Source organism: Saccopteryx bilineata, chromosome 2, assembly GCF_036850765.1.
Source record: "Saccopteryx bilineata isolate mSacBil1 chromosome 2, mSacBil1_pri_phased_curated, whole genome shotgun sequence".
Taxonomy (NCBI): Eukaryota; Metazoa; Chordata; class Mammalia; order Chiroptera; family Emballonuridae; genus Saccopteryx; species Saccopteryx bilineata.
Window position 1 is genome coordinate 326832446 of NC_089491.1, and position 27189 is coordinate 326859634.

At 38.5% G+C, this 27189-nt stretch overlaps 1 protein-coding gene across 1 annotated transcript in view; it reads left to right on the forward strand.

Annotated features, from left to right (window-relative positions):
- Window positions 1–4400: 4400 nt before the first annotated feature.
- ING3 (inhibitor of growth family member 3) overlaps window positions 4401–27189 on the forward strand; it is a 28546-nt gene continuing 5757 nt past the window's right edge. Inside the window, exons 1-10 of the mRNA XM_066262181.1 lie at window positions 4401–4517; window positions 4762–4833; window positions 7998–8098; window positions 9542–9607; window positions 19166–19262; window positions 21091–21162; window positions 22474–22593; window positions 22841–22998; window positions 24013–24206; window positions 26510–26702. Coding sequence (XP_066118278.1) covers window positions 4490–4517; window positions 4762–4833; window positions 7998–8098; window positions 9542–9607; window positions 19166–19262; window positions 21091–21162; window positions 22474–22593; window positions 22841–22998; window positions 24013–24206; window positions 26510–26702 — 1101 coding nt within the window. The 5' untranslated portion in view covers window positions 4401–4489. The remainder of the gene's footprint in view (window positions 4518–4761; window positions 4834–7997; window positions 8099–9541; window positions 9608–19165; window positions 19263–21090; window positions 21163–22473; window positions 22594–22840; window positions 22999–24012; window positions 24207–26509; window positions 26703–27189) is intronic.

Consider the following 27189-nt stretch of genomic DNA (forward strand, 5'->3'; position numbering starts at 1 on the left):
AATTCAGCAAAGTGTTCCTGCACTCATCTCATGAGAAGTCTGAATTTGGACTCCACACCTACTGGCAGCTGGCATCACGTGGTCAACCTTGTTTGGGGTGAATAGGAACAAGGACAGAAGGATAGAGCCCAGATTTGGACTTGTGTTTGGGGATTGGCTGAGTGCAGAGACTGCATTTCTGCTCAAGTGGAATATTTACAAGAATATAAAACTTAAGACAAATTTTGGTTTGCTGATGTGGCATCCCAGGTAGGAGCAGCTCCAACTTGGGCCTAGAAATTCATTTCAACATCTGTAATCCTTTCATTCTAGCCCAGATTCCCAAGACCCACAGTGAAGGCGCACTAGCCCTCAGCTCTTTCAGCTCTGACTCTGTTCGCCACCGGGAGTTTGTGCATAGTCTTTATTTCTGGAATCTGGTGATTTTATCCTCTTAGTTTCAAGCTTTTTCTTATGCTTTATCCAGAACTTCCATTTGCTTTGAGAGAAGGGTTTTGGAATAGCTTTACATCCAGTGACCCACCTTCCTTAGTATTTTTCCTCTCACATCCACGGAACCCCCAAACAATAATCCCCTCTGCAAAAATCTCTTGAACTCTCTCCTCTTTAGACACTTGTTTTCCTCCCTTCTCTGATCTCCAGATTATTCATGACAATCACTCAGAACCAGGTCAGGAAAATACAGCCTTCCTTAGAGGGTTCTTTTAAGTGGGAAAGGCGCTGGGAGGGGAAAAGATTAGGAACACTCAAAGATTTTAAAGTGAAGGCTATTATCCTGTTGCTTGTAGCTGACCTAGTGAGTGCCTGGATGGACTTTAAAGATGTAACAGCATTTTATTCTGTTTTCATCCCCTGATTTAGAGGTCTGTCAGGAGGGATACACTGCTTGGCACAAAGTTAAGAAAATATTTCATTTCAAAGTTTTACAACTAAGGTTTCAAGATGGTAGTTTTCTTTGCAATATAGAAAGTGGTAGAACCTTAAAACAGAAGGCCAAAGGTCCCCTTAAGGCAGGGGTCTCAAACTCAACTCAGCATGTGGGCCACAGAGCAAAAGCCCTTCGGCGGGCCGCACTAGGTCTACAAAAGGCAACTGTTACGCAACACTTTTCTCACTGCAGTTGAAAACAAAAAAAAAATCAGTACAACAAGCACAATCATACATGCAGTTTACTCAGTGTCACAAAACGACCAGAAACTGTAGTTCGCATCACAACTGCTGTTAACTAAGCTAATATCTAGCTAGGATGCTAGAGAAATGAAAAATACAAGTAGGCCCCTAGGCTTACTTAATTTTATCCAAAATATTTTGAACTTCATAGATTAGTCTGCGGGCCGCACAAAATTGTTCGACGGGCCGCATGCGGCCCGCGGGCTGCGAGTTTGAGACCCCTGCCTTAAGCGCATATATGAAGCATTGAAAATTTCCTTTCTCTTGGACTCCTGGTAAGTCACATTTTGCATTTACTTTTAAACAGTTTCCCTACATCCTAACTCTTTCTACTTAGCCAGTCAGTGCCTTCAGTGCACAACTCTTCCATAGTCTTCCCTGCATCACTTCCCCTTTGAATTTAATAACAGTAGCAGTACAACAGTTGGAGATGAGATGATCTTGAGTGTATTCTAGGTGGTGGCCAGCCTCAAAGCCTCAAAATATATCAGGGGCAGAGAGTAAAGCTAAAGAGGCCTCAAGTAGCATATGCAATATGGATAATTTAGGAGAGGATTTAATGGTTTAATGAAGATGGTAACAGAAGCTGACATTTATTGTATCATGATATTTAACAGGAATTAACCTAGTGCCTTACATAATCTAACACCCCTGTGATTTAGCTGCTACTGACATAGAAAGGAAAAAAAGCCAAGGATAAAACTAGAGATGCTCTGGGACATCTCAACAGGAGAAACTGATAGACAATATATCTATTGTGCTGTGGTTAATGCAAATATGCCAAAATTCCTTCAGTCTCCTACTTTCTTCACTCCCAGTTTCAAATCCCAAGAGAGTGTATTTAATATGCAAAGTTTTGGCCTGCTCCTGTTAAATTAGTGGGCAATGATTAGGGAACATCATAATGTAATACAGATTATGGTCAACCCCATATACGAGGGGTACAGTCTAGAAATGCAGTACAGGCTGTAAGTGGCTGCTACTCCAAGTGGAGTCTACTTTGTGACCTAATGGTGCAAGAAGCTATCTCGATTTTCTGCAGCTGATATCTTGTCCAAAAATAAGAGAATTGGGAATCATCTATTATTTCTTAAGAAAAAGTCTCCCCTGAGGACGTAAAAAAAGCTATTTGGACTTAAGGCCCAAATTTAATTTACCTGGGCAATCCATTAATTCTCAAGTGAAGAATTTAATCTGGTCCTAGGGTTTTCGGTGACTTCAAGCAACTGGCAGAAGCAAATTCTAATAATCTCTAGGAAAACTTGCTTTTAACTCATGTCTCAAAGAATTCCCATAGGTACAACACCAAAAACATGAGTGCAGAGTCCAAAATCAAAAGCCACATGGAAACAGGCTCCATGTGCAAAAACAAGAAGAAACAACAGACAGCACAGAAGACCCACACAATTTTCAATATTGGACTTAAAAGACCCGGAATATAGACTATGCTTAATTTGGCTAGAAAATAAAAAAAACAAACTAAACTTCTAGAAATGAAAAGTAATAGAAAATTTTGAGATGGACTATGTGCAATAAAAAGTAAGAGAAATGGAGGATAAAATGCGACATCTGTCTCAGAGATGTCCTTCCTACAGATTGATATTTTTCAACCTTTGGGCGGCAAGAGTTAACCATCCCAATGTTGTATGAAGATTATAGACCCAGTGATCTAGTAGTATTCGCTTATGCTCAGGGTGATTTCTACCTTAGCAGTCCCCGAAATAATGGTAATTCTATTTCCACTCATCCCCAAACATAAAAAGGTTGAAAAACACTGCAATAGATGGTCTGAGACAATAAAGTAAATAGGAAACATGCACCACTGAAGATAAAATTGTTGAGAATTTTCTACAATTGTTGCAGGACATTAATCCTGAAGTTCAGGAACCCTCTCAAATCCTGAGCATGGTTAAAACATGGTTTTAAGGAAGGGAAGGAAAGAAGGGAGGAAGGAATAAATAAATCATACCTATATTCATCGCTTTGAAACTGAGAAAGTATCAGAGATTTTAAAAGCAGCCAGAAGAAAGAAAAGGAGGGAGGAAGAAAGACCGAATTTTAGATAAAAGTATAGAAAATAAGTAATTGTTATCAGGATTGAGGTAAATTTTCTTTGGGGTTCATGCATATGACAGGCAAGTATGCTGATTGAGGTGAAAAAGTCTGGACTACAAGAAAATGTCAAGGAGAGGGAAATCAACAAACACAAATGCATACTGTCTCAACTTCACTGAAAAAATACGTTAACATTAAATTATTAACTAAAGACAAATTAAGACAGGTGGAAAATAACAGCCAACCTTTACTGAATGCAAACGTTTTTAAAAAACAGAAACAATGAACAGTGAAGGACTATCAAGGGTAATCATTTGCGAGATGGAGTCAAAAGGTAGAAAAAGACAACGCACAGGTCTACAGACGTCTATTACTGGCTCTTTACTCACCACAATCTGAAGTTATTCCTAGCACAGATCATTAGATACGTAGGGTCCGTTCGTTATTTTATTTATTTATTTATTTATTGCGGGTGATCAATTTCATTAGAATGACAAGACGGACGCAAAAGAGCGTATACGAGACTATTGAGAACTATTTGTGTATTTTTTTTAATACGGGAAATATGCACTCCGTATTTAATATGAACTATTTTAGTTACAGGTAAGCCAATCAGACGTCCCATTTACATTTTTAGGAATGGATACCGAAGATCAATTCCAGCAGCGAGTTCTTTTGAAAGAATTCAAACTGCCCGAACTTTGCTGGGTATTCCAGCGTCAGAACCTTCGCCTTTTCTCCAGCACTAGTTGAAACCCATGACTCACTAACGCGGAGCATGTAAGCACAGCAGAGAGAACAGGTGAAAAGTTGTTCCTACTCGCTTTCTACAGGCGCATACAACTCCCGTCGTCCCCTGTAAAAAAACCCCAACAAATAAACAGAGGCACCGCATTTCAGACTCTGTGGCGCAGCCTTCGCCGCGACGCCTGGTACTTGTAGTTTCCAAGTGAAAACTGTCCGCACGTCCACGCCTGCTGCGAAGGCGATGAAACTACACTTCCCACAAAGGCGCGCGGACGGGCTGCGGGCAGCCTACGTCACCGCCCCAGCCAGCCAATGGCAGCTCTGGCCGGCAGTGAGGCAAGCGCCGTCAGGCGCCAAAGTGGTTTTTTTTTTTTTTCTTTTCTTTTTTTTTTTTCCGCCGAAGCCGAGCGGGCGCTGCTAGCGGAGGCGCCATATTGGAAGGGACAAAACTCCGGCGACAGCGAGTGACACAAATAAACCCCTGGACCCCCTCGTCCCCCAAGCGCTAAAGGCCGCGATGTTGTACCTAGAGGACTATCTGGAAAGTGAGTGGGCGGCGCTGGCCGGGGCGGTCTGTGGGACCCGCGGGCGGACGGGAGCGCGAGTGGACGGGCGAGCGGGATGGCGGGAGGGAGGGGGAGGCGGGGGATGTTTCTTTCTCACGGTAACTGGCAGCCTCGTTCTGGGCTGCCGGCTCCCTCCACCCCCCGACGCACGCACGCACGCAGTGACGTCGGCGCGTACTTTCGCTGTTGGCCCCACCCCGCTGACGGACTCTCCGTTTGACAGTGATTGAGCAGCTGCCTATGGACCTGCGAGACCGCTTCACCGAGATGCGCGAGATGGACCTGCAGGTGCAGAGTAAGTCGGCGCGTTTGCCCTTGTTTGCTGTGCACGTTCAGTGCCAGACTCACTGGCCATCGACTCCAGCGCCTCTACCATTTGACTCTTCTCCGGCTCACTGACTAGTACACAGGAATTGTCAAAAAAGAACTCCCAGTGCCAAATCTTGCTACCTCTCTCCTGGCTTTGACAAGGGGAAGGAGACATTAGAGCACGTGTGTGTTCGTTTCTCGAATTTGGGACTGTGCAATAAAAGTTCCTATACCTTCATTAAAATGTAGATGTATGTTTTAATGAACGTCGGCATAAATGTTGAAATTTTGACTTTGAGCCTTTATGTAGTGAACGTAGATTTTAGCATTTTTACTTTTGTTAAACTTCATCCTAGTCAACATTTTTCAAGGGTAAAAAACACATTGCACGCACGAGTTTTTAAGAGATCCTTGGAATGTCAAATTTCAAAAATTACACAGTATAGAGTACATCTCAGCTGTCAACAGCAGGGTATTTTGTTAGTCAAAATGAGAGAGGGGAATAGATTTTACTGTAAAGTTTCTTGTGTGCCGTAATAAAAGTTTTGGTTCTTCTTCTGTCCGTGACAGCTTGGTAATTTTGTTGATTTTCCCCAAAATTAACCTTGCTCTTCCATTGAGCAGTATTTGGTTTATATGATCTTTTTTTTTTTTTTCTGTGAAGTTTCTTAAAAGCGTTTATGACAGAGAAGGTAGAGAATCGGAGCCTCTACAGATAAGAAGGTAAAATACTTACAGCAAAATTACACCTAAAACAGAAAACAGTGATGAGTACCAAATATATGTTCAGCATGTTTTGAAAGAACCCCATAAACCTTCCCTCTTTGTGAAATGTTTATAATATAGCTGTTTACTATGTGGCATAGGTACTAGAATAAAAATTAAGAATGAAATAAATTATATACTACATAATGAAAAAGTATAATCAAGTGTACTGATTGGCCATGTGTCACTCCCTTTCTTAGGAGAAATGTAGGTGGTACTTTTTTTTTTTTTTTTAGCGAAAGAAAGACAACAAAGACAGACAAACAGGAAGGGAGAGAGATGCGAAGCATCAAATCGTAGGTGCTGCACTCTTGTTCATTGCTTACTTCTCATACGTGCCTTAAGGGGGGACTCTCCAGCTGAATCAGTGACCCCTTGCTTAAGCCAGTGACCTTGGGCTCAAATCAGTGACCTTTGGGCTCAAGCCAGTGACCATAGGGTCGTGTCTATGATCCCACACTCAAGCTTGTAACCCGGTGCTCAAGCCAGATGAGCCTGCGTTCAAGCCGGTGACCTTGGGGTTTCAACCTGGGTCTTCAGTGTCCCAGGTTGATGCTCCATCTATTATGCCACTACCTGGTCTAGCTGTAGATACTCTTTTATTAAATTACTTAAATGATATTAATGGCTGGTTTTCATGGAGTATAATCTGCATAAGATATGTTTCTTGATCGCATTTACTCCATCTGTGGGTAGGTTCTACCTACAGTGTTTCTCCTGCTGCCAGGTATTCTTAGAAAAGTAGGGGTGGAGAAAGTTCTGGGATTTGGGGTGTGATAGGAGGAAAGGAGATCATGGAAAGAGATCAGAGAACCAAACACTCCAGAGTGTGGGAGTCTTGAGGTAGCCGAGAACCCGTTCTTCCCCCCGCCCCCTTGCCTCTGCCCCATCACCACCACACCCCTTTCTGTACCATTGTTCAGAAATACACTTTTTCAGCCTGTTCTCAGTTTTGTGTGGCACATAATACAAGGTGATGTGCTATACAAGCCACCTTCCTTTATTTAATGTGTTGTGTTGTGAAAGTCTGAATTGTATGTTTGTCCAGCTTGTTCACAAAGTCCATTTTAACTTTAATATGGTTGAAATGCTAAGGATTTGCTAAAGTAATTGTGTTATTTATAGGTTTGAGCACAGATTTTTGATGTCAAGTCTGTCTTCATTTGAAGGCTTGACTGACTTACTCATTGACCTTGACTTCATGACCACTTCTGATTGGTTTTCATCATCTGTAAAATCAGAATCATCTTGAAGATTAAGAAAATACAGATAAATTAGAACATATAGTACCTGACACAAGTAGGCATTAAATAAGGAGAAATTTATTTTATGCTTTTTAAAATTATGATTACAAATTTTAAATTCTCTTGTAATTTGGACTTAGATTATATAAATTAGGGTTTTTAAACTTGTATTTTTTATAACAGAATTTTCTAAAGTTAATAGGTATGGGTTAACAAAAGAGACTTCTTTGGCAAATAAATTTGTAAATGTTTATTTAACAAAGAAAAATTCCTTTGAAAAATTAACCATAAGACTTCTCAGAATCTCTATTCACTGAAAAAATCTACAAAAAAGGGATAAAGTAAAAAGGTTTTCCTCAATTTACATGGTAACAAAATCCCTTTTATTTATTTTTTCTTTTTTAGCAGTCATGGCATGAAATGACTATTCTTGGCACACTTTTAGGAAGAAATTTATCTAGAATAAATAATACAGTGTATTAAATGAATAAATGATTATACTTACTGCTTTTAATAGTGATATAAGATGAGATGATTGTGTGTTTAAGGCCATATAGCAAGAGGGACAATCTTTTGATCACTTTTTCAAAATTTTTTAAAATTAATTTTAGAGAGAGGGAAGGAGAGAGACAGAAACTTCAATCTGTTCCTGTACGTGCCCTGACTGGGGATCAAACCCACAACCTTTGTATATCGCGACAATGTTCCAACCAACAGAGCTATCCAGCTAGCGCTCATCACTTTTTCTTATTAAAAGAAATGTGACAGTCAGTCATCTAGTGGTGCTTAAAGTAAATCATATTTCAGCACATTTGGCTGATTTGATACCATTAGCTTTTGCCCCCAAGGCTGTTCAGAAACTACTGTACAGTATAGAGCTATCTATGTTGTCAACTACTCTGACTACTGGAAAAAGTATTGAAATAACAAAAATAACTTATCAGTAGGGATATTGTAACTTTCTTTTTTACTAAGGTAATTAAGGCATTACATGTGTACAGAATTAAAGCATGCCGTATTAAAGTTAGTGGCCAGGTGAGAGGATGCTGGCAGATACCTATTTCTTTCCCCAGGTCAAAGCATGTACATTCAGTGTATGACTTTGGTCGTCTAAACATGAAATGTTTTTATTATGTCATAGATGCAATGGATCAACTAGAACAAAGAGTCAGTGAATTCTTTATGAATGCAAAGAAAAATAAACCAGAGTGGAGAGAAGAACAAATGGCATCCATCAAAAAAGTATGTTTAACACTCTGGGTGATATGTCAGTTACAACTGGGATCCTCTGAGAACGATATTTTAAAATTAAATAGTTTTCTGGCTGTCAAAATGAGGGAAAGTTACCAGTGGCTCCTTAGATTTTAAATAATTTGTTATCAGTGTTTCAGAGCTTTAGGTGTAAGAATTTTTAATCATTGAAGCATTTTGGTAACTTAAAAATTGTGCAGTAATAAGTGACTTTATTAGAGAGGCACAGAACCATTACAAAGTACATTTTTTATTGGCAGACCCTGAAACATATCTTTTTTATCACTAGGAACCTAAGTTCAGAATCTTAAGAGTTGAAAGGATCCTTAAAAAGTCTTTTCATTTAAAACTCTAAATTTATACATGAATTAAGCCTAAAATTAAGACTTCTTTGAGTTTTAATTAGTTGTATAGTACTTATAGCTCTCTTTTAGATTAGAGTGAATATCAGCTCTCCCTCAAAGGTTTGCTTTAAAGGATGATCTAGTCTATCTTGGATACATTGGAAGAATGGCTTAAGACACCTGGCTTTGTTCATGACTGCCATTTAGCTCTATGACATTGAATATAGATCTTTTAATATATCTGAGTAATAATGGCTCCCCCAACCCCAAACTTCATAGAATTATTCAAGGATCAACTAATAAATTTGAAAACTACAAATTTGGAGTAGTCGTGTCATTTATTTTACCAATTGGGGGGAAGATTATTTCTGTCAGGGGGAAAAAATTTTCGATTTTATGACAGAATTGGCCCTGGCTGAGAGACCACCTTGCAGCTTAGTTGTGCTTGAATATAGACACCACATTATCTAGATCCTGAAGTCATTCACCATCACTTTAACCTGTCAAGTATTTGGTGTAATGCAGGTTGGATATACTCTGAAAAGTTTGGTACTCCATGGAAATTCATAGAATCCTTCTTTTTTTGAACAATAATTTGCTTTATACGGAGGAGAAATGTAAAGTGTAGGTTGAATTGTCACTTAAAATGAGAGTTATAGAGCAATTGGAAAATAGGGATAGGCAGGTCAGAGCTTTTTTAGTGGTTGTACTCTTATTTAAAAATAGTTTTAAACATGGGGAACTTAAATGTTCTTTACAAATTAGATAAATCTTAAAACAATTTTTTTAAGAAAAATCTATTCATTATTAGTTTATATAACTTGTTATCATAGAGGCTAGATTTGGAATAGTATTTATTTTTATTTATATCTTTTCTAGGAATTTTGAACATCTTTCTTTCTTTTTCGGCCATTGTGCATAATTTCTGATCCCACCTCATCTCTACCTTTTCTTAACTAGGTTTTTATTGCTAATTTAGGATGACTGACAGTGATAATAAGGTATGATAATGAAAATGCGGTTATTTGTCTTAGATACACACATTTTAAGATTATTAATTTATTCTTGAAATGAACATGTTTCTACTTAGGATTACTATAAGGCTTTGGAAGATGCTGATGAGAAGGTACAGTTGGCAAACCAGATCTATGATTTGGTAAGTAAAATCATTGTGCATGCTATGCCAGCAATGCTTGAATTGTGGTTCTTCTAAATTTTATCAGCTTAATTGTCATTGGAAGAACAGAGAGTTCAGTGTCTATTTGTTTTTTCTCTGTAAAAAGGTCCTTGGAGTGTCCACAGTGTTAGTTAACAGTCAAGATCTTTACATTTTAGCCAAATCTACATTGCTTTTAAATTGTATATGACAATAGACTTAAATTTTTTTTTTTTTTTTAGAAATAAGATGTGTTTAGTTTATTTTAGTAATCCTTATCTTCCTAAGGTAGTGTTTACTTTCTTAATAAATTCTATTGAGATTGTTTCTCTAGTAAAATACACTTAAGGCTCTTGTGTTGACAAAAGTTCTTGGTAGTCTGATTAAATGAAGAGGAGAATCGTTTGAATCAGTGTGAATAGATCGAACTCAGCTGTCTATTCAGTGATGTCAGTAGATAGTACACAGACAGCTTAGATGGTGGAAATGGGAAACAGTAGACTAAATAAACTTGAAGAAAAGGTTCTTTTTTTGCAGCAGCGCTTGTAAAAAATTGAAATCACTAAGAAGATGAGTATATGCATTATTTCTCCAACTGGAATAAATATTGTGCTTTCTTATCTAAAGCATCTTCTCCTACAATAAACACTTTAGGTAATTAATACTCGTTTCTGGTTTTGCCGCAGAGTAAGTTGAAGCTGAAAACATGTACACATTTGGTAAACTTGAGCTTACAGATTTTATATCTTGTTTTTGTAGTCTTGTCTGGACACAATCTTATCACTGAACAAATGCATGTAAATATAAATACCATTGGTGAGCAAGATACAAGAAAAATGCATCCCACATGTGGTGTACATTGTAAATACTTCTATTAAACTAGAAAACGTTTGTCATTTAAAGCCATAGAAATGGTCACTTTTTTTCCTAAGTAGAAATATTTTATATCTATAATAACCTAGGCTTGTTTGTTTTTAGTTATTTTGAAAACAATTTCATAAAAGATACTACCTAAAGAAAAGTTGAGGGGACCATAGCTTGATTTACTGTGGAATGAAAGAAAGTTCTTAGTTGTTTTGGTCTTAATTTATGTTTATAAACATAGAAAAACACATTTTTATTTGAACCAAATACAAGTTGTCTTAGTAACATCCTCATATTTAAACACTGTATGTGTCAATCTTTATTTAGAAACGACCTGGTTTTTAAATCATATAGCTCTTTGGTTTTACTCTGTTTTGTTTATACTTTAATAATTTTGCTTCTTTTTATACCTTTATTAAAAATAACTCATGCATTTACAAAAAAATGTAGGACACAAATATATGCTTTTCAAATGTGTGTGTGTTTGTATATGCATCCATCTGTTACTTGTGGACCACAGTGTTCATCCACTCTGTGCTTAGTATAGTGGAGCTTACCCGAGTATAATGGAGGAGTAAAGTAGAACTGGCTTCTGTCCTCAAGGTAAACTGGTTGGGAAGACATGTTCACAGAGTGAAGTGAAGAGCCTTAATAGAACCATGTAAGAAATAAAGATTAATGCCATTGAGTATTAAGGAGTATCTGATAAAAGACTGAACTAAGTCACCGGGAATTATTGTTGATTTCTTGGAGGGTATGAGATGAGTTTTGAAAAGAATTTATTCAGAGGCTCAGGGGTCTGCATTTGTTATTGTTCTGAGGGGAAAATATTTCACTCTGAAATAACAGATAAACAAAGAATGAAAATTAAAACTAAATTCTTTGAGGGGGATAGATTACTGAGACTAGAGAGTAGGGTAATAAATGGTGACGTAATAAATTTAGTAAAATGTAATGAGAAGCAAGTGTCCATAACAGATGCATATAGGCATGAGTTCGGCTGTTTCACTTATAGCAGGACTTTGGAAAAGTTGTTTAGTCCTGGGACCTCAGTCTTCTTAGTATTAATTTGTGCCCACAGGAGTATTTACCACATGTATATGTAATGCTTGTAGTGGGGCAGATAGTGGATGCGCACTCCTGCTTTAAATCCTCACCGATCTCCCTGCTCTGACTTCCGCTCTCTGCTTCCTGGCCATCCCCGTCATCTCGCTCTGCTGAGCTGGAGCCTCTCATTCTGACTCCCCAGTATTCCTGGCGCTGTCTTCGTCTTTGTTCTTTTCCTCCCTCCTCTCCTTCCCTTTCCTCCTCCTTCCTTTGCTCCCTTTTTATTTTTTTCCCATTCTCTCTTTCCCTTCCTTTTTTAATCCTCCATTGCTATTTCAATTGACCATCATATTAGTAATATAAAAATCCATTTTTCTTTGAGACTTAAGGATCAGTATTACCCTCTCACCTTTATGTCCTTTTTCTTCCTTCTCGGATATCACTCATAATGGTTGCTGTTTTTCAGAGTTTTTCCTTGACCTACATTTTTTCTTACTCTGTTATATAGCGGTAACTCTCTTCCCATCTCCTACCCAAGTCCAGGAAGACCAGAAGCCACATGGTGAAGACTTGTTTTATCAAGGGCCAGTTTGGCCTCCTTTGTCCCCATACCCACCACCCAACTTGACAAAATATTTCTCCATTACTTTTCCATGTGTTCTCTTAGTTTTGACAATTATACATCACTCAAACTCAGACTTCAGAGTCTGTTCATCTTATCTGAGAGTTCCTAGGCCCTGGAACTCAGTATATTAAAACTTAACTCCTACCCTGGCTGAGTGGCTCAGTTGGTTAGAGCGTCATCCCAAAGCACAGAGGTTGGTGATTTGATCTCTAGTCAGGGCACATACAGGAACAGATCAATGTTCCTATCTGTCTCCCTTCCTCTCTCTCTCAAATCAATTTTAAAAACCCTCTTAGCCTTTCCTTTTTTTTTATTACTTCCTCTCTATGCCCCCACCACCACCACCACCACCACCACATTTTCTTTCTTACTCTCAGGAGAATCACTGACCTCCTGTCTTCTCATTGGAATATGGATGTCGTCCCATACTCCTCCTTGCCCTCACTTCCTCATTGAGCATCACCAGGTCTTGTTCATCCTACTTCTAGGTATGTAGCTCTCTATCCCTTCCTCTCCACTCAGCCTGCCACAGTTCAAGTACTTTGAAAAGAAACAATGGACTAGGATTCCTTTCCTTTCCATCTTTGCTTGGTAAGCGTCATCCATCTCCCAGAATACTGCACAGGCATTGCTTCTTTATTAAAGTCCTCTCAATAACCTTGATATTTGTGTCATTTATATCTAGAAGAGACTTGACAACTTACAACAGAAAAGCCACGCAAGAGTGATTAAACAAGAGATTTATTTTCCTCTCTTGTAAAATAGCTGTTGGAGGAGACGGGCCAGGGCTTGTGTGGCAACTCCGACCTCAGCGTCCCAGGCTCTTTCCCTATGGTCCCCCTTCTGGACAATGGGAAGAATTGCAGGACGGGATTACTCGAAAGGGCATATCGTAGTCAGTCAGCTTCTTTAAAGAGCCTTTGTGGAAGTCTCACCTACTGACTTCCAGCTACAGGGGGGCTGGGGTGGTGAACCATGTTTAACGTGGCACACTGCCAGCCCAGGTGTGTGGGGTTCTGTCAGCAAGGAGAAAGGTGAGAATGCATATTCAGTAGGTAATTAGCAGTTTGTGCGTTGCCCTGCCCCTCAACATAATCATGCCTGCCTTGAAATCACTGTTAATTATGTGAATTTATTATTACTCAAATCATGTAATTTTTTATTTACCTTTTGCTGGTATGTTTGTCTTTTTCCTGCTAAAACTATGCTGTGTGTGTGTGTGTGTGTGTGTGTGTGTGTGTGTGTGTGTGTCAGGGTCTAGCATAGGTATTCCTCAATAAATAACTGCTCACAAAAATTAGGGAATATTTTATTGCTTCATATTCATTTTGAAATATCTCCTAACTTTTGTGAGCAGTTTATTTGTTGAAAAAAATCCCCTGAATAAGTTGATGGAGGAAAAAGAGCAGTAACGTGACTCTGAGACATGAGTCTTAAGGATAGATAGAGTTTAATGGTGCCATTGTTCGTGTCAGATATATTTTAGTTGGTGACAGTTTCTCAAAAGGTAATACAGTTACATTTTATATGCTGAGCTTCGCTTACTATACTGCAGTGCAAATAGCCACTTCTTTTCACAGTATGACTTTAAAACAGAAAAAGCGAAAATAAAATAGTTCGGATAAATTTGGTTTCCTTTATGGAGTCATTTTGGAGACCATACAATCTTATGATCCAGGTGTTTGCCCAAACCTTTTTTGGTATCCCTCTTTTTAAATTCCTATCAATTTTATTAGCTTCATCAATTGGGACAGATTTCCTTCTCTGATAATATAAGCTCATTTTGAAATTTCTTCTAAAACAGATTTATAGATGTGCCTTTGGCAGAAGGGGCTTTTTAAAAAATATTAAAACTTACTGTGATATATATATTTTGGTGTTTAAAGTAAAAAATATCTTCCAATAAATAATTATGCATTGTATCTAAATTTTTTGCTCTTTTCAATTCCTTTGATTTGTGTGTGTGTGTGTGTGTGACAGAGGCACAGAGAGAGATAGAGGGACAGATAGGAAGGGAGAGAGATGAGAAGCATCAATTCTTCGTTGCAGCTCCTTAGTTGTTTATTGATTGCTTTCTCATATGTGCCTTGATTGGGGCTGGCTACAGCACAGTGAGTGACTCCTTGCTCAAGCCAGCGACCTTGGGGTCTATGACCCCACGCTAAAGCGATTTACCCCACATTCAAGCTGATGAGCCTGCGCTCAAGCTGGCTACCTCAGGGTCTCAAACCTGGGTCCTCCACATCCCAGTCCAACGTTCTATCTACTGCGCCACCGCCTGGTCAGGCACAAAACATTTATTAAATGTTATTAGACTTTACTGTACAAAGTAAGCACAATATTGGACATTTAGTTTCATTCCCAATAAACTCTTATTTTATTATTCTCATATAATAAAAAACATTAGCTGCAACCAGGGCCTCTGAGGTCCTTGATCATTCTGTACCTTCAGAGCCTGGTGCAATAGTTTAGTTGAATGATACACAAAAGGACAAAAGCAGTGTTTTTGAGGATCTAATCCAGTCTTTTCCAAACCTTAATCATATGCATTCCATGATTAATGCATATTAATCCTTTAAGGGTTTTATAGTATTTCCACAGCATCTGCAAGTCAGTATTTATTTAAGAGATAAACTTACTTAAAAATTTGGTATTACTTTCATAAATGAAAACCAGCATTACTTGTCACAAATAAATAATTATTAAAATGTGCACACCAATCACACCTCCTCCTTAGGATGCTACTGCTTTCCATGCTGCACCATGTTCCCAGGGTGGCTTGTGGTATTTGTACACTTTATGCTTGAGGCCAAGAAATGTACTGTATTAGCCTTGCAGGTAATTGTAATCAAACATCAGGGAATTGTTGACTTGTTTAGTTGGGAGGTCACTCAATGGATTTACCATCTCAAATTAATTGTACTCCCCAAAATATCAACAGTAAACAAGTGAATGTTTTTATAGATATTAAAGTGAAATTAAATTCCAGTGACATTTAACATTTGAGAGCTTCGAATGCTATATACATGAGAAGTGAGTAGCTGGGACACAATGGCACTGTGAAACTGCAGTACTTCTTACCCATAGATCACTCGTGCAGTAGCCAGTGGTGCTTCCACGGTTCAGCTGTAGAGGGCCGAGAATAGCTTGCTTTCAGAGCTCCAGCTCGGAGCAGTTACTGGTGCTAGGTGGGCGGTAATGACGCAGAAAAGCAATGAATGTAAGCAAACTTGCAAATAAAGATTATTTTAGATTTTGCCAAGTGCCATGAAGGATATAAACATGTGGAGAGAGGGGAAAGAATGAGTAACTGGGAGAGGCTGTGGAGAGTGTAGTCAGGTTGAATGTCATCTCTCAGGAGATAACGGTGGAGGGGTGCTTAGAAAATGAGAAAGGGATAGCCCATGAAAAGCTTAAGGAAGAACATTTCAGGCAGATGATGTACCGAGAGCAAAGTCGGAAGGGGGGAAAGGCTTGAGTGATTGAGCCAGGAAAAGGGCCATTGTGGTTGAAGTAGAGTGAGGAAGGAGGAGTGGGGTGCGAGGGGGTGGAAAGGGCCAGTATGTGCAGGGTCTGCACGTCAGTGGAGAGTGCGAGTTTTATTCTAAAAGCAACGGGCCTGTCCTGTGGTGGCGCAGTGGACAAAGCCTTGACCTGGAAGGCTGAGGTCGCCAGTTCGGAACCCTGGGCTTGCCCGGTTAAGGCACCTATAGGAAGCAACTACAACTTGATGCTTCCTGCTCTCCCTTCTCTCTCTCCTCTCTAAAATCAATCAATAAATTTAAAAATCTTTAAAAGTGATGGGAGGCCAATGCAGGATTCTAAAGACAGGAGTGAAGTACACCTTAGAAGAGATGCTATATGCCTTTGCTTAAACATTTTTTATGGTTACTTTAACCCTTATGAATGTTCATGTACGTCCTCATGCCTCATTCTAGAGGATGATTGTACAAAAATTTTTATTTTAAAAATGTGTAAGGCAACATAAAAAAAGCAAATGTATGTTCTTCTTGTTTCTATAAATTGGTTATCAAACAAACATGATTTTAAATTAATAAAACTAACTGTCGCTAATTTCATTTTTTGAAAATAAAAACAAAACCTCACTCCTGGGGGTCAGCAAGAATGAAAAAAAACCCTCACTACTCAAAGAGTTAAGTAAGCATGTATAAATATTATTTAGACAGATTTTAAGATATAACAGTTTAGTATATAATTGTGTTTGATTTTGCCCTCAGTGATTTTTTTATTGAGACATTTTGTTTAGTTTTTAAATCAGTTGTAAACTTTTTATTCCTATGACCTGAACTGTGCAGGTGGACTCATATATTAATAAAAAAAACCAGACTGTAAATATCAACAAATGTAGAACTTTGTGGAATTTGGGTTCAATAGAACAAACTAAAAATTTATTTCAGTAGCATTTTAGTGAAATTTTACCAACAAAAATATCTATCGCTAGTACAATAATTTTTTTCTAGAATCCCGATAACTCACAATCATTATATACTTATCGGTGTTCCTCACCAGATGTCAGTGTCATAAGGCTGCATGAGATTACAATGCCTAGTAAAGTTAATTTATGGATACTCTGATAAAATTTGAGCTTTCAGTTAATGCTCACATGATTTTAGCAGTCTGTTACAGTGTCCATTACCCTCTAACTGGCTTCTTTTTTTATATCCTGGCCTATTCCTGAGAGATGATTATATTTCAGGCCCACATTTTACATGTAAATTTGGAGAGTTCTTCATCTAATCCTCTAATTAAGGAAATATGTAAGTTTGACCTTTTGATCTGTCTCCTGTCCTTACCGTCTTTTAGGAAGATGATTAGATGTAGTTTATGTGCTAAGGCCTCAAGTACTTGATTCAGCCTAAAGGTGGATCAAATTTTCATCTAGTTCAAATACAGTTCAGAGATGGAAAGAATCGCTTTCATGACTTAATCGGAGAAACGATTTGCCATCACGGCTCCTTTTCCTTCCTCTCCTTATCCGCTATAACCTGATTGTTTCGTGGATAGAAATTTATCTCTTACTGCCTAGATTTCAACTTAGCACCACTGAGGGCTCATTCTGAAAGGGTAAGCTAGACATCTAAATGTTAGAATTTGACTGTATTAGGAGCTATAAGTCATGTAGAAACTTAGAAAGCCAAATGTGTTCAGTTTAATTTGAGTCCACCAGTTACACATGAAAATGTGGATATCAGAACCCTGAGAGGGTCAATGGAGAATAAAGGATTACAGCTCTCTATATTTTTCTTTAAGTGGTACTTCCGACTCTTTTCCAACTGTTGTTTGTTATATCTAGGATATAAATATACTTAAAACTTTTATATTAAAAATCTTACATAAATCTTGATTTGTTAGCTAAATTCTAATTACTCTGAAGACAGGGATTCTGTCATCATGTGTCCTTCGAGTAACCCTGCACCAAGCACATAATAATAACTCAATATATATTAGTAGCATAATTGTAGGTAAGGAAGGTGGTGGAGTATTTTCATTGCATTAAGGTGTCTTGAAATTTAAACATGAGTATTTTTTCTGATTTCCCATGAGATTTGATTTTGACAATATAAAATATGTTCTTGAATAACTGAGGTCAGTGTTCACACTTTCTTTTTGGAAAGGAGTTGCTTTTAAGGATGCTTAGTTACCTGCAGGTTCTTTGAATAGGAGCAAGTGTCCATGACCCTGTAGGATTTTAAATATTGTAATTATAGCTTCTCCTAAGCTCTGAAAAATAACTGTGTGTGAGATGGAGGGAAAATTGGGCTTTAAATTATTGAGAAATCACAAACCCAACACCCCAGCGGTTACTGTTAATATACAAAATACAAATAATAAGAAAATATTCTTACTTTTTTTAACTTGAATTACTCTGAGTTAAAAAAAAAAAAAATTGGCTTTTATGTGTACAATTTCCAAGGGCGACGTTAGGTATAAATGGTGAAGCACAATTTATTATAAACAGATCAGAGTGAAATGTCATTTCTGTAATGCATTAGTTACTGACTTTGGGCAGGTTGCTTACTTAGCCCCCCGTGCGCGTTGGTTTCTTCTTATGCGATGGAAACAGTAACTATCTCGGAAGATTAGAGGGGTTAGACACAAATTGTCTTTTGCTACTTTTATCCCTTTCCCCCTTATTTTGTATAAACATTATTTAATTGAAATTCTTAAACTTTTGCTCTTGTATTATATTCATAGACTTTGATATTTTTAAGAAAGTTATTCTTAATTATAACAGTGATCCTGTGGGAAATTAGAGTTTGAAAAAAAGATGCTAAAGGAACATGAATGTTTCTCAAAGATTTCATGACTTTGTTTCACTTCAAAGTAGTAAATTTGAAAAGTTATTTAATATTAAGCTTAAAAATATATAAATTAAGACTTGTTGCTAATTTGAGGTGTTATTTCAATAGATTTCTGAAAGCTGCCAAAAGACCTGTAGGTGAATGAGAAAATAAAACTTGCTCCCTTTATAAAGGCAGTAGTTTTACAATAAAACCATTTTAACCAGGCTCTTTGGGGAATGGAGTTTTCTGGCTAAAAACCCCTTTTGTTTCATTCAACCTTTTACATAAACGTTCATAAACATAATGGGTCCACTTTCGCGCCGTAGAGAGTTGTATGTGTAGAATATAGTGGCTTCTTTGTTTGTGGACTGAGGATCTTTCATTACTCACTCTGAGTAACTGATTATGGTATGGCAGTGTGCATGGCGTTGTCATAAGCGGGACGAGTTGGGCCAGAACTATTCCAGGGCGTACTAGGACTAACAACTTGTGATTCTGTTTTCTTAAAACTTAAACTTTATTAAAGGGGCCTTTGGAGATTTTTTAGCCAGCATCCTCATTTTACAGATTAAAAAACCTGAGGTTTAAATTAATTGATCTGCTCAAGGATACGAAACAGATTCACGAATAGAAACAAAGATGGAGCTTTCCTCATTAAATGAACACATTAATGGTGCCCCAGATTTTGTTGGTTATCGTTGATCTTCTTTGAAACAGGTAGACCGACACCTGAGAAAGCTGGACCAGGAGCTGGCTAAGTTTAAAATGGAGCTCGAAGCTGATAACGCGGGGATTACAGAAATACTAGAGAGGCGTAAGTAGAATGCACAGTGTTCCATCGATTTCAGACAGTATGTGTGCAAATCACTTGAGGACACTTGACCCACCTGACTTCTCAGCTCCAGCGCTTTGGCGGATGGAGGCAGCTGGGTCGGAGAGCTTGGACCTGGGCAGTTGGAATTGTTTGGGAAACTGACAGAGATAACACAGGACGTTCATTCACTCACTGAAAATAACATATCAAGTCATTCCATTTTTAAATATGTACATATGCTAGTCAGGTGAGTGGGAAGAGCAAAGATTTAACGAAAACCATCTAGAAACAAGTCAGCCATCTGTCAGTAAGAGTACTGACTTTGCCCTGCCTGTTTATGTTTTGTATAAACTGTAAGTTTTGAGGAAGGTTATTATTTGTTCTTAAGAACCCTCTTAAATCTTTTTCCTCAATTGCATTACTAGAAAGATTTGATTGGTTTCCGTAATACTGTCTCTCTTTTCTCAAATAAGTCTTCCTGAACTTTCTTGTATCAGCAAGAAGCCATTTTAATATTCCTAAGCAAGGCCTGCCTAGATCTCTTGCTGTGGTTTACCCTTATCACTCCCTGAGTTTAACTAAGGAGGTCCCTAAAATGGAGACATGAGCTTTGCTTCTTTAACTAATTTAGCATTTCTTCCGACCTATATAGATAATGACCATGAAAGCTACAGTTAGATGCTCAATCCAGAGTAGGCTCTAGCTAAATGCTAGTGAATAAAAGTATTCACTAGCTATATTATGGCTAGACTAGAGTATTATGGCTGACTTCTAGTAGAATTTAGTTAAGGGATTTAAATATCATTTTTTTTGGTTCATTTCAAAAAAGAGAACAAACATATTTCAACACACAAATAAAAGGTTTCCTTACAGTGTTAGGTTATTTATCTGTCTATATACTCTCTAAAAGTCAGCGAGAGAACAGCCAGACATGAATTCATTATAGTTAGTTGTATTTTATATTCAAAAGTAGATCCATCACTTGCAATGGTCCAATTTATTTGTGATACTTTTATTCTGGAGGAACCCTGAGGATAGTTAAGTATTTTGAAACAAAATAAAATATCCTGTAGCTGCATTGATTTTTTTTTTTTTTTTTGAAATGCTGCTAATAGTTGTAGTAACAGTAATTCCTGTCTATTCAGTACTACAGGAAGGTGCATGAACCATCCTCATAAGGACGCAGACATTTAAACCAGACCAAGATATAAAAACTCCTCCACCCTCTGCCCTGCCACAGTTTAATCTCTGCATCAAAACAAACCCAGAACATTTCTTTAGAAGTGCAATATTTTGAAGCTTGGTGCTAAAGAGTCTGTGCTTCACTTTCCACAAGCAAAACCCCACCTCCTTTTAGGAAGTTTTTACTAATTTATGTCATTTTAATGATCAAAGAATTGTCTTTCATATAGTAATGTCCCATTGCCAAATACTTCGGGATCTTCCATAGAAGAGTCTTCAACTCAGTAAAACTAGGTTGACTTTTTTAACTCTTACCAATACTGGAGTTATAATACCCATTTATCCTCTTATGTGCTACCTACTATCGTGAATTCCCTTGTTAGACATTAACATGCCTTACCCTATTTTGTTCTTCAGGTGAATATTGAGACATGCATTACTTACTGTCTACAGAATGTATGAAATTGGCTCAGGGTGGAATGGGCAGTGGTGCCCTAATATGTCTGATTAAAATGATACAGGCAAATGCATCAAAGTGAGCTAGTCCTCTGCTGGGTAAGGGTACACAGTACCTGTAGTTGATTGACATGAGAAGTTCTTTGGTGACAGGTAATGGCAGTGAATCTCTGTGCCTCTTTTTTTTTAGGATCTTTGGAATTAGATACTCCTTCACAGCCAGTGAACAATCACCACGCTCATTCACATACTCCAGTGGAAAGTAAGTTTGGTTTAGTGCAAATAAAATTTTAAATACAATTTAAAAACGCATATTACCTGTATATTCTCTTTTATTAGATCTACACAACTGATTGAGAAATAAGTATCTTTTCCTTCCTTTTATTTTGTTAGATGTGTACTTTTCTTTGCAGTTGTTGGCCGACTTCTCTTCTGCACTTGGGAAAAGCATTTTTGACTTGGGAACAGGGAATCTGTTTTTCCCAGGAACCCTTATGGGAAGAATGTCTGGTACTAATAGTAGCATGTACTTTCCACATACAGATACCCGAGTCTCTCTGCGGAGCGTTACAGCTGAGCCAGGAAATAAACGACTTGTTGGCAGACTCTGTCCTTTTCATTCCTTTTTTTTTTTTTTTTTTTGTGACAGGGAGAGAGACAGAGAGAGGAACAGTTAGGAACAGACATACAGGAAGGGAGAGAGATAGAGAAGCATCAACTCTTTGTTGCAGCACCTTAGTTGTTCATTGATTGCTTTCTCATATGTGCCTTGACCGTGGGGCTACAGCAGACTGAGTAACCCCTTGCTCAAGCCAGTGACCTTGGGCTCAAGCTGGTGAGCCTTGCTCAAACCAGATGAGCCCGCGCTCAAGCTGACGACCTTGGGGTCTCGAACCTGGGTCCTCCGCGTCCCAGTCTGATGCTCTGTCCACTACGCCACTGCCTGGTCAGTCTGTCCTTTTCATTCTTGCTCCTCCAGTGCTGGGCCTGCTGTTTGGCATATAATAAAAGTTTCACTTAGTGGCTAAACAAATGGTTAGTCATTTGGCTAAATTAGTTAGATCTGTGCATTTTTTGACAGATCAATTTGACACAATAGAAAGGTTGATGGAAAACTTATCTAGGCCTTGGCCAAGTAGCTTAGTTGGTTAGAGCGTTGTCCCAATCTCCAAAGTGGCCAGTTCAATCTCTGGTCAGGGCACACACAAGATATAATCAACAAACGCATGAATAAATGGAGCAACAAATCAATGTTTCTCCTTCCTTCCTCTTTCTCTAAAATCAATTAAAAAATAAAATAAAAACTTATCTAAATATCTAAATTATAGATTATGTTTTTGAAACAGAGTTTTCCTCATACTACATGTACAATCATGGGATATCTTCATACTTAGCTACTGAAGTTTTTTTAAATGAGCAGTCTTTATAAAACATGCAACACAGAGATTTCTCTTTGTCCTGTGTTCTAAGAAAACATAATGTTCTGTATTTCATTAGGAACTCAGATGGAAGTATTATGCCTTGTCTATAGTTCTTTAAAGTTTAAAAACATGGATTCTTTATTTACATGCAGAAAGGAAATATAATCCAACGTCTCACCATACGACCACAGATCATATTCCCGAAAAGAAGTTTAAATCTGAAGCACTTCTATCTACCCTAACATCAGATGCCTCTAAGGAAAATACACTAGGTAAGCTCATTTCTTAAATACGATTGGTTGCTTTGGTTTGTTCATGTTAAAATAAGGGGGAGTTCAGGATTAATGAAGCATACAAATTCTCTACCTGGTTAAAGTCCACCTATGAGAAAGAAGAAAAAGGAAAAATATGATTTAAAAATTTTAAACTAATGATTATGTCTGTGATGAGAAATAATGTATTTTAAGTGCACTAATGTGTTCTCTCTGACCGCTTTATTTCTTCTTTAATTCTACATAGGTTGTCGAAACAATAATTCTACAGCCTCTTCCAACAATGCTTACAATGTGAACTCCTCCCAGCCTCTGGCGTCCTATAACATCGGCTCACTGTCCTCAGGGACCGGTGCCGGGGCCATCACCATGGCCGCCGCTCAGGCCGTTCAAGCCACCGCACAGGTAGAGGCAAAGGCCAGGAAGCAGGGCCAGGAAGCAGGGCGCGCTGTTTTGTCTAAATTTCTGGCACACTCCAATAGAAACAACCGGGTGTGAACAAAAGCAGTTTCCTTAATTGCATAGTTTCATTTTTAAATCTGACATTTAATAAAATGAGTTTGCAGAAATTACTTGGTTGATAATGAAAAGTTAAAAAAAATAGATTCAGCCCTGGCCGGTTGGCTCAGCGGTAGAGCGTCGGCCTAGCGTGCGGAGGACCCAGGTTCGATTCCTGGCCAGGGCACATAGGAGAAGCGCTCATTTGCTTCTCCACCCCTCCACCGCACCTTCCTCTCTGTCTCTCTCTTCCCCTCCCGCAGCCAAGGCTCCATTGGAGCAAAGATGGCCCGGGCGCTGGGGATGGCTCTGTGGCCTCTGCCCCAGGCGCTAGAGTGGCTCTGGTCGCAACATGGCGACACCCAGGAGGGTCACAACATGGCGACGCCCAGGATGGGCAGAGCATCGCCCCCTGGTGGGCAGAGCATCGCCCCCTGGTGGGCGTGCCGGGTGGATCCCGGTCGGGCGCATGCGAGAGTCTGTCTGACTGTCTCTCCCTGTTTCCAGCTTCAGAAAAATTAAAAAAAAAAAAAAAAAAAAAATAGATTCATACAATTTCATGTGGCGTCCTCGTGATAATTGCTCAGGATGTCCGTGTTCTTGACTGGAACCCACAGCACCTGCTGGCACAGTACCTTGGTCGCTCTTCCAGTTCCAGGCTTTCTGAGATCGTGGGTTGCCTTGAGGCGATTCACTTCTCTACAGTTTGTCTCTATTCAAATTAAGTTACCATAGTTACTTCATAACTGTGTAAAAGCTGACTTTAAATTCTTTACATAAAATAGCTTAAATGATAGAGATAATGATTTAAACAGGATAAAGTAGAATTGGTTTAAACCAGTATATTGCAGTAACTAGTAGCACTAAAAAAAAATCTACATGTTTATGTATATTAACACTGTCAACAAATGTCTATTCAAGATGAAAGAGGGGCGAAGGACGTCAAGTTTAAAAGCCAGCTATGAAGCATTTAAAAATAATGACTTTCAGCTGGGAAAAGAATTTTCGATGCCCAGGGAAACGGCAAGCTATTCTTCATCCTCGGCACTCATGACGACGTTAACGCAGAATGCGAGTTCCTCAGCAGCGGACTCGCGCAGCGGGAGAAAGAGCAAGTAAGTCTTAGCGTCACAGGAGCCCCGTACGTTACCTCCCGGGTGTGCAGTCGGGTGGCATCTGCTGGGCCTTCATGTGGAAACCGAGACAGAATATAAGGGATCAGCTGAACCTTGGAGAGACGTGACCTTGTCATTCACACTGCCATACTTTGATGGGGTAAAGTCTTTAAAAAGTGTTACGAGTCTTTAATTGGGTTTGTTAAAGAATGACTTATGTTTACTTTCTTTTGTTCATTAAGATGAACAGTTTTATGAAACTTCCTTCCTTTATAACTCCTTATTTTGTCATGGGTTTTAGGTTATTTAATACATAAAATACAAATTTATCCTGGGAGTTTTTTGTTTTTAAATAAGATACTTTATTTTGTTTAAGAACACAGTGTCTTGCCTGAGCAGGTGGTAGCACAGTGGATAGAGAGTCAGACTAGGACACAGAGGACCCAGATTTGAAACTTCGAGGTCACTGGCTTTAGCCTGGGTTCATCTGGCTTGAGGGCGGGCTCACCAGCTTGAGCACAGGGTCGCTGGGTTCAGTGTGGGATCATAGACATGACCCCATGGTCACTGGCTTGAGCAAGGGGTCACTCGCTCTGCTGTAACCCCTAGTCAAGACACATATGAGAAAGCAATCAGTTAACAAGTAAGGAGACTAAGGAGCCGCAACAAAGAATTGATGCTTCTCATCTCTCTCCCTTTCTATCTGTCTGTTCCTATGTGTCCCCCCCACCTCTGTCTTTGTCACTAAAAAATAAAAATAAAAAAGAACACAGTGTCTTAATTTTTGGTCTTGTGTCCCCAAACTTGAAATTATGAAAGTATCCCTGGGTTTTGTATATGATATTCTGAGGATGATTATATGAACTTTAAATATGAAAACTTTTTTTTTTTTTTTTTTTTGGTATGATTCTTAAGTGAGAAGCAGGGAGGCAGAGACAGACTCCAGCATGTGCCCGACCGGGACCCACCCGGCATGCCCACCAGGGGGCATTGCTCTGTTGCAATTGGAGCTATTTTAGCACCTGAGGTGGAGGCCATGGAGCCATCCTCAGTGCCTGGGCCAACTTTGCTCCAATGGAACCTTGGCTGCAGGAGGGGAAGAGAGAGACAGAGAGGAAAAGGGTGGAGAAGCAGGTGGGCGCTTCTCCTGTGTGCCCTGGTCGGGAATCGAACCTGGGACTTCCACACGCCAGGCCAAAACTCTACTGCTAAGCCAACCAGTCAGGGTTCATATGAGAAAGCAATCAGTAAACAACTAAGAAGACTAAGGAGCTGCAACGAAGAATTGATGCTTCTCATCTCTCTCCCTTCCTATCTGTCCCTATCTGTCTCTCTCTCTCTCTCTCTCTCTCTCTGTTTCTGTCACAAAAAAATAAGAATAAAAAAGAACACAGTGTCTTAATTCTTGGTCTTATGTCCCCAAACTTGAAATTATGAAAATATCCCTAGATTTTGTATATGATACTTGAGGATGATTATATGAACTTTAAATATGATAACTTAATGGTATTTGACAATGTCTGTTTGCTACCTGTATATGCTAGGTGTTCATGCATAATGGAAGTTCAACTGCTAAACCAAAAGAAATAGTTATCTAATATTTATATTATAATATTTTTAATGTATTCTGTTTTTGTGAGTAAATCCCTAAAAGAATGATCAATGTAGAATTACCATAAAGTGCTGAGTATTTTAAAAATTAATTCATCTTATTGACTCAAATGTATTATAACTGCTGGTGATAAATTTCTATATTTTTAAAACTTAATTAGCATCAAGATAATGGTAAAATACTTCTAAATTTTAAAATTCTTGGATTCCTGTCCTGCACAGGTAAGTCACACATCCGCTGATGGTCATGATCATTTTCCCCATATGCTTCTGTATACATATTTATATTTTAGATTCGGACGAAGAGTTTGCTTAAAAATTCAAAGAGTATCTGTAAGGTCATCATAACTAATACTAATTCTTAAAGGTTATTACCTGCAATTTAAGTTTAAATAGTAACTGATTAAAAATTATTTGAAAACTTTGAAATATTTTGAAAAACTTTCCTTTTGAATACCTTTATTTTCCAGATAACAAAAAAAAAAACCTCAAACAAAAGTAAACCATTATGAAAAATGTTGCTCTTTGTTGTTCTAAAAATTGTGCTTTTAAATCTGATTTTCAGGTTACTTTAATTTGGTCTTAAGCATTAATTTATACATTTAAATTTATTGCATAGCACTTTTATTTAGGAGTTATTCTCAGGTAACTTCTGGATGCTGAGCAAGTAAAACCAATACTGTTTTTTTCAGAAACAACAACAAGTCTTCAAGCCAGCAGTCCTCCTCTTCCTCCTCTTCCTCTTCCTTGTCGTCGTGTTCCTCCTCATCAGCCGTTGTGCAAGAAATCGCTCAACAAACAACAGTGGTTCCAGAATCGGAATCCAACAGTCAAGTTGATTGGACTTACGACCCCAATGAACCACGATATTGCATTTGTAATCAGGTAAAAGTCTGGCATGTGCCTATAAAAGCATAATCTGAATAAACTAGGAAGAATGATTTCATTGTTTTTCAAGTGCTATGTTTATTCCAGGTAAAATACCCTTGCTTTTTTTTTTTTGTACAATTTTCTCTTGCTTCTTATAAAAATGACGTATTTGTTGTAAATACGAGGAGTATAAGGAAACATGTAAGCCATCCATGATCTCAGCTTTCAGATATAACCTGTAATTACACATTTGGATGTATCACCGCTGTATACCCCGTGTGTATTGTCCTAGTCTGTTCATTTTACCATATGACTATACCACAGACTGGGTGGGTTAAAAAACATATTTTTTTGGCCTGACCTGTGGTGGCGCAGTGGATAAAGCGTCGACCTGGAAATGCTGAGGTCGCCGGTTCGAAACCCTGGGCTTGCCTGGTCAAGGCACATATGGGAGTTGATGCTTCCAGCTCCTCCCCCCTTCTCTCTCTCTGTATCTCTCTCT